Source organism: Nannospalax galili, unplaced genomic scaffold (assembly GCF_000622305.1).
Source record: "Nannospalax galili isolate Female #2095 unplaced genomic scaffold, S.galili_v1.0 scaffold2271, whole genome shotgun sequence".
NCBI classification, from domain to species: domain Eukaryota; kingdom Metazoa; phylum Chordata; class Mammalia; order Rodentia; family Spalacidae; genus Nannospalax; species Nannospalax galili.
Window position 1 is genome coordinate 252,849 of NW_008329329.1, and position 8,399 is coordinate 261,247.

The window sequence follows — 8,399 nt, forward strand, 5'->3', positions numbered from 1 at the left end:
TGAGGCAGGTGTTGATTAACCCTGAAAGCCACAACTGGTCAATGTGCAGTGTTTGTCCCAGAATAGGACACACACATCAAACTTCTGCCATCCAAAGCTCAGTGACCATTGTGGAAGAGGGGGTGGAGAGACTAAGACCACAAGGAACTGGAGTTTTCCAGACAGCTGGGAAGTTTCTCAAATAAACTCACAGCAGTGGTGACAGCATAGACAAGTCCCATGCAAGCTCAAACCAGACAAAAATCTCAGCACAGAAGTGGGAAAGTGGGTAAGAAACCCCAACCCGACCTGAGGAGCTACTGGTGACCAAGGGTTGCTAAGAGAAGGAGAATCAGTTTTCTTTAAGGGTGTGACACCAACTAGATTAAGCAGGCTCCAGTGGATGAACTCACTGACAGACATTTGGGGACCCCAAATTTGATTCAATAGGCCTTAGTATATATGACAGAGTGCATGAAATCAGGTGGGAGGGGAAGTAATGAGAGGGATCCCAATAGGGGAGAGGCCTAAATAGGATCAAAATACATTGCATGAAAAAAATGCAATAAAACGTTTAAAAATTAATAATAAAAAAATAACATGAAGGGAGAGGGATGTGGGGGGATTCTGGAGGAGCTGGAAGGCGTGGAGGCAAATATGATCAAAGGACATGTATACATATATGAAATTCTCAGAGAATAAATAAATATATTTAAAAACCTTTTAAAGTCTCAAAGTCTATTATGCCAGTTGTTAGTTCGGGAGAGTCCAGGGGATGGTCACCCTGCAGAAGCAGACGCTAACAGCACAAAGAGTGCTTCAACTCCTTAAAAACAAAGCCAACTTTCATATGTCTTATTTTTAGAGTCATAGCAATGATTTTGTAAACCCAGTCCTTCGATGTGAAGAAATAGGCTCACGTTGACATCACTGGTTAGGTGGGAAATCCTATCCTAACTCAGACTATCTGTGTTATTCTCTCTGGTCTCATAAACAAAGGATATAGAAGAGGAAAGGGGGAAGGAGAGGAGAAAAATGGATGCACCTCTCTTTTCAAATAAGATGACGCCCCTATTGCGGATGACGGAGGAAGTCTTGCTGTTCTCAGCCATGATCACACATTGCTGCTCCTTGCTGTGATACTGGAATGACCTGCAGGAAGGACAACGATGATGCATTTCCCTTTACACCCAGCACTGAGCAAGACACTAAGACACTGAGAAGTGCATCTCTTGGTAGATCCCGGAGCGCAGAATTGTTGCTTTCCTATTGGCTAATTTTGTCCCAGCATCGTTGCAGTCAGCACTAAAAATGAATACATCGATATGGTAGCTACTCCTGTCTTCTGTATTTTAGCCTCTCCCTATCCAATTTCAATCACTGTATTCTTCCTTCCCCTTCCCTCCCCTCCCCTCCCCTCCCCTCCCCTTTCCTTCTCCTCCCTCCCTCCCTTCCTTCCTTCCCTCTTTTTGAGACAGAGTACTGGGCAGGTCTGGCACTCCTGTCTGGACCAGACCTCAAGCTCTCAATCCTTCTGCCTCAGCTTCCAGCATACTAGAACTATAAGAACGGGCCACCATGTCTGTCTCCTTCACTTTCTTAAGTAACAGTATTTATTTTGTGTTGGCAAGAAGTAACTGTGGGTTGAACCCTTTCCCAGGATGGTCTGCCTATTGGACTCCCAGACTTCTGTCGTTTCCCCTCTAGTCTTTGCCTCTACATTCCTTTCCACTCCTCCCCTTTCAACCTCTCCTACGGTTCGTGGAGATGCTTGGTCCTTGGTGTAACAGTGCTGAGAGACGGCAAGCCCTTTAACGGGAGTGGGGGTGGGGGTGGGGATCAGGTTGTCAGGAAAGATCAATGGCTTCCTTGAGATGGCTTCCTGGTACCAAGTCCTCACATTTGAGGGATGAAGCTGTTTACCAAATGGAACTAAAGGGAAGCTGTTCCTTCTATTCTCTGTGCACCTGCCTGTCCTCCCTTCCACCTTCCTGCCATGTCCTGACACCACGAGGCCCTTGCTGGGTGCAGCTGCCTGGTCTTAGACTTCCAACTTCCAGAACCATGCATTTGTCAAACTTCTTTCCTTTATAAATAATCCAGTCTTTGGCATTCTGTTACAGCAACAGAAAACAGCCTAAACTTCCTACCTCTCTTCCCTTCATATGGTCCTGCCATAGAGGCTCAGCCTGGTGTTCAAAGCAATTACAGCTATCTTTCCAACCAGACCTCTTGCCTTTTCTTGAATCAGCTTAGTCTCCTCATGATCCTATCGAAGGCCAGGGCTGTGCCTCTCACCCTGCCTGGAAAGCCTCCCCAATTTTCCAGTACCTTGTCAAAATCCCACTTCCCGAAGCCCAGCTCACTCCCACCTCCTGCCTGATGACACCTTCTCTAGACATCTTAACCCTTCACATTTTTCCCTCTAAATCTCTACAAAGAATGCATTGCTTTTTCACTTGGCAACACCTCATGAAGGCTGTCTTCTTTTATGACAATCACTGGTTCCTTTGACTATTCTATAAACGTAAAACAACAGTCCTAGGTAGTATGCGCACACTTGTCTGTTTAGGATCTTTTCCACTTACATGATCTTCGACAAGTTGTTGCTGATGATGGTCAGAACAAGAACTCATGGCAGAAGATGCTAACATTTCTGTCCTTTGGGGTACTTTGTATGTGGTATGGATGTGTTCACATGTGTGTATGTGTGTGCTTGTGGGTGTGAGGACAGATGTCAGAGGTCAGTGTTGAGTGTCTTCCTCAATTGCTTTTATTTTCTTGTAAGACTGGGTCTCCCTGAAGCCCCAGCTGGCCTGGAACTCGCTATGTAGCCTCAGTCTCACAGAGATCCACCTGCCTCTGCTTTTCAAGTGCTGGGATTAAAGTGTGTGTCACCACACCTGGCTTCTACCTTATTTTTTGAGACAGGGTCTGTCACCGTACCTGGAGCTCATTGATTGGCTGGATCAGCTAGCCAATAAAGTCCAAGGATCCATCCAATCTCATCTCCCAGTGCTAGGATTACAGTCCTCCACCTCATTTCAAGGGTGTCATGTTTGTAGGACGAGCATTTTACAACTGAGCCAGCCTCCTTTGCAGGAGGAAATGCTGAAAACCCTTGACAGGAGCTGCCGCTGAGGCTTCTGGTGTTGTGAGCAAACTCTGGTCCCTACAGTCCCTTCTCTTTTTTTTTTCTGTTTCTTTTTCAAATTCACATTTTTTATTACTGTGTGTATAGGTGCACATGTGCCACACACAGAACACATGTGGAGGTCAGAAGACAATGTCATAGATTTGATTCACTCCTTCCAACTTCGTGTGGGTTCCAGGGATTGAATTCAGGTCATCGGAGCTGTAAATCCCTTTTCTCACTGAGACATACAAATCTCCCTTTTCTTCCTTTTTTGGTCTTTTCTTTTCTTTTCTTTTTTTTTTGTCTTATCAAGACAGGGTCTCCCTGTAGTCCTAGCTGGCCTGCTATGTAGACCAGGCTGACCTTGAACTCACAGAGATGCACCTACCTCTGCCTCCCAAGTTCTGGGATTAATGGCGTGCGCCACTACGCCCGGCCCCTTTCTTTCCTTTTTAGAAATATTTTTATTTATTATTTTTATTTTATGTGTATCAGTGTATTGCCTGCATGTGTGTAAGTGCACCCATATCATGCAATGCCTGTGGAGGTCAGAAGAGGGCTTTGGATTCCCTGGAACTGGAGTTATGAACCAGTTAGCCATGATGGGGTGCTGGGAATTGAACCTGGGTCCTCTGTGATAGCAAACTGTGTTCTTAATCACTGAGCCATCTCTCCAGGCCTCCCTTTTCCTTTCAAGTCATGCTTCTGTCACTCAATCCATGAGTAAATTTCTTGTCATCAAAAGAATACTGGGTAATTTCATATGTCCATAATTTTAAAACAAATGAAGCATGTTATAAATTACAGTTAAAAAAACAGTGTCTCAAACATCAGCAAGGTTTCTGCCTTGGGGCAACGGCAGCGCGATACCTGCAGGTGAAGTCCGTTTCCTCCTCACATTTGGCCGCACAGTCCGCTATGCTTCCTGTCCCCAGCTCCTTCTTGGTGACACCGAAGAGCCAAGCCCCTTGTGTGCTTACGTAGCCATCCAGGGGATCCCCTTGACCTGAAAGGGGAAGATGAAGAAAAACTGAGTAAATTCATCAACACCATAGTTTATTGCTGTGTGTGTGTGTGTGTGTGTGTGTGTGTGTGTGGTGTGTACGTGTGGGGGCACATGTATATGTTTCTGTGCTATGTTGTTTTTTTTTTTAATTTATTTGCTCTGTATCAACAAAATCACACTGGTTGCTTTATTTGAAGTCAAATGTCTTGCAGCAAATACAAATCCTTAGATAAACAGTTGGCAGATTACAATGTAGGGTGTGGTGGTTTTTGCCTTTAATCCCAGCTCTCTTGAGGCAGAGGCAGGCCAGTCTCTATGAGATCTATGCCAGTATGGTCTACATAGCTAGTTCCAGGCCAGTGAGGGCTACAGGAAGACCCTGTCTCAAAACCAAAAATGAAACACACTCCAGCTAGACTGACACATTGATTAGTAGATGAGAACCATGCGTTGCTACAAGGACATGAAACTTTAAATAAGAGGGAATGTCATTGCTTGTTACTGTCTGTCCTGTGGAGATAAACCAGTAAGACACCATCAGTGGCAATTGTGTTACCAAGTTTGATTTTTATTTGGCCTTCCCTGGATACAAGTGGAACCCAGAGGCCATTGTTGCATTTCAGTGACATTTGGTTTCTAACAAAATACGTTTGTATTCCCTCAGTGATGTTGAATGTAACTGATATTTCAAAGGCTTTGATTTATTCTTTTGGAAAAAAATTATTTATTCTATTTTATGTGTTTCATGGTTTTGCCTGCATGTATGTACATTCATCCATGTCATGCAATGCCCGTGGAGATCAGAAGGAAGCAGTGGATCCCCTGAAACTGGACCAATGGACAGTTGTTGGCCACCATGTGGTGCTGAGATCCAAACTAGGTCCTCTGCAAGAGCAGCCAGTACTCTTAACTGCTGAGCCATCTTTTCAACCCCTGAATTTTGTGGGGGAAGGGGTGTTTGTTTTTTGAGACAAGGTCTTTCTGTGTAACCCTAGTCTCTAGTTGGCTTGAAATTCAAGGCAATCCTCCTGCCTCAGAATCCTCAGCGCTGGGATTATAGGTATTGCACCACCACACCTTACCTGCCTTTAATTTTTCTGTGAAATGGAATCTGAGGCAGTCTGTCGTTTTCATTCTTGTCATGCAGAGGGTGATCATGGGGCCTTCGGACCAGCTCCCACAACAAGCTGCTGAGTGGCCCCAGGTCCGAGGCTCTACACAAAGCCTGGCCTGACTTGGACAGCTCTGTTCCAAGCCTGGAGGCCCCAGCTTCTATTCTTCTAGTGTAAACGCTAGTGATTTCCACAGAGGCTAATGAACAAAGCAAAGTCTTCATGGAATTGGGAAACATGGCAACCTTGACCACCTAAGGGGAGTGGCGGAGAACACAGCCAGCCAGATGGAGAGGGTTAAAGAGTGACCAGGATCAGAGGCGGGAAGGGCAGAAGATGATAGGTGAGAACAGAATCATCTGCCAAAGTCTACCCTCTCCCTCTGTACTGCCTCATCCCTCTTCAATTTAAGATACTCCAAATTGTTAGGCTGATTAGAGAGCAGAAAGAAAGCTGGTCAAACACTGGATAAATGTGTGAGGTTAAGGAGAGACAGATATTTAAAGTTTGCATTTTATTCTAATTTGAATTCTTATTCTCAAGAGTTATGCGCTGGCAAATCTATAGATCAGTGTGTGATCTGGAAACACACAACAAATCTGCACAGGGTATCCAAATAGTTAAATTAAACTGTGCGAAGAGTTCCTGGGAAGTGTACAAGAAAGGTCACTAAGAGCAGTGAAAAGGAGGGGTCTCCCCATTTGGATTGTCAGCTGTGGGTTCACAGAGCTGAGTGTTGATGGCTTCTGAGGCCCACCTGAGCAGTTCATGTTCCAAAGAAATATCCCGAAAGAGAATCAAGTTTTTCTTTTATATTTAAAATGCACCCCCTCCATCTTTATCTCTTGTTTGCCTCCAGGACTCATATAGCAGCAAGGTTTCATATAATGCATTGACAAAGAAACTTTAAATACATCTTTTAGTAGGGAAAAATGCCTAAATGTAGACATATATTGCTATCAAAGCACAGTGACTTTTTCATCACTGTGGTGTGCATATGCACAAATATCTGTGTTTAAAAAAAATCTCAACTGGGTGTGTTGGTTCACCCCTTTAATCCCAGCACTCAGGAGGCAGAGGCAGGCAGATCGCTGGGTCCAAGGCCAGCCTGGTCTACGTAGGGAGCGCCAAGCTAGCCAGGGATACATAGTGAGATCCTGTCTTCAAAAAACAAACGTCAATTTGCGTACAGCTGTGAAAGAAGTTTTTCTCTTCCAGGCCATCTCAGCACACTGGGAAGATGAAAGTCAAGTCATTCCAGAAAAAACAGTTATGAAGGATTTTCCCCTCAGTTGGTTAGGACATGCATTAATATTGTGGTGGAGAAGTTTATTCTAACCTTTGGGTGTAGCCCACTGAGTTCATAGTGTTCCCAAACCTGGTTTCCAAGGGCTAAAATGGGATATTCACACACTCATATGCACACACTCATATACACAGACACATATACATAGAGAAACACTTTCATATACACAGACACACAGGGGCCTACACCTTCATATACACAGACACACAGAGACCCACTCATACACACAGGGACATTCACATGCATACACACAGAGATACATACAATTGCATACATATACAGTGACACATATATACATTCCCCACAAAAATCTTTTTTGTTTAATCTCCTGCTCCAGATTTTCTCCAACATGTCTTTAAGTGGCTCCCTCTAAATTCAAATGTATTGAACCATAAGTACAATTTATAAAACTTCACCTAGTAATTTATAAATTGAATTTCAAATATCTCAGCAATGTTTATATGAGCACAGCAGCATAATATAGGATAGCTTTGATATGAGTGTCCAAAATAGCAAATCTATAAAGACAGAAAGTAGATTCCAGGTTTTTAGGAGTGGCGCATTGAGGGAAACAGCTAAGAAAAGAAGATTTTTTTGTAGGACCATGGAAATATTCTAAATTTTATTGAGATACTTGAACAACCCTGAATATCCCAAAACCATTGGGCTATAAAGCCCCAAAATGAGTGCATGGCATGTGGATTACACTTCAGTAAAGCTACTTCAAAGAAAACAGTTATTTGCCATGTTTAGAATGTAAGTTTTAAGTAAAGTCAGAAAACGTAGCATACTAGATTCCTTCTTGGAAAGCCCCGGTTTAAATCTGCATTTTTCACTTCCTTGGTCTGGCAGTTTTGTCAATGAGCTATCACCATGACTTTCCTGAGTCTAGATTCCCTAATCTATAGAAGGATAAATGTACTACCCACCTGTGCCACCAGCTACACAAGGTAGTGTTAACAAACAGCACAAAGTACACACATATATTTAAAAATGTGTCTGGCACACCCCAAGCCCTAAATGGGTATTTGTTGAATTGCTACATGCAAATGTCATTTCAAAACTGATGTGTGTGACTCATCTAGGCCTAAGAGGCCGGCATGTACCCATGCAAAGATTTCCTTAAACCAAACAGGAAAATCCCAATGGAATTAGGGCAGTTGAACAAAAATGAATTCACTCAGTCACCCAGTCACCCAGTCACTGAGAGCCAGCCTGTCCTTTGTACTGTTAATTCTATGGTTTCTTTTTCCCACTAAATCCACCAGTCATTTAGATTTGAAAAGTCAGCTATTGCTGGCTCTGCCCAATCAACCCCACTCTAACAGAATTCACAGGGAAATTAAATTTATATAGCAAACTCTTCAATCTGAGATTTTGAACGCAAAACCCTATAAATCGATAGCTCAATGAAGTAATGAAAGGAATTGCACATAAAGACATAGTGAGTCTATTTTTTTAATACATGACTAGAATAAGAAAAGATTAAGGAAAAAAAAAGCATCAAGCCTTACCTGATTTTAGAAATAAAAGCAGTACAAGAAACAAATCCTTATGGTCCATGTTGGGACTGGCCAACAGTGCCTGGAAAACTGTGTCCCAATCCCCAGGTGGTGTTGACTTACGGGGGGCAAAGGCGTCCACAAGTGAGATAGTCGGATGAGGTTAATAATTCTCTGAGGCCCCTGGCACTGTACTCAGAAGGAGCAAACATTACCCCGAATAGGGAGCTTACAAAATGTTTGTGTGAAGTCTACATGGATGCTGGGAAGTGGTGAAAGCCGCCCTCCACCCTGCAGCTCCGTCCTCCTACCCCTCAGCCCTGCCATCTTCCCCATCTCTCATGGCTTTGTCCACTCC

The 8,399-nt window shown here is 43.6% G+C and overlaps 1 protein-coding gene across 1 annotated transcript in view; it reads right to left on the reverse strand.

Moving 5' to 3' along the window:
* Plg (plasminogen) overlaps nucleotides 1–8,158 on the reverse strand; it is a 47,758-nt gene extending 39,600 nt beyond the window's left edge. Inside the window, exons 1-3 of the mRNA XM_029565223.1 lie at nucleotides 8,054–8,158; nucleotides 3,986–4,121; nucleotides 1,025–1,131 (exon numbers count right to left, since the gene is read on the reverse strand). Of these exons, the coding sequence (XP_029421083.1) occupies nucleotides 1,025–1,131; nucleotides 3,986–4,121; nucleotides 8,054–8,102 (292 nt within the window). The 5' untranslated portion in view covers nucleotides 8,103–8,158. The remainder of the gene's footprint in view (nucleotides 1–1,024; nucleotides 1,132–3,985; nucleotides 4,122–8,053) is intronic.
* Between the last annotated feature and the right edge of the window lie 241 nt (nucleotides 8,159–8,399).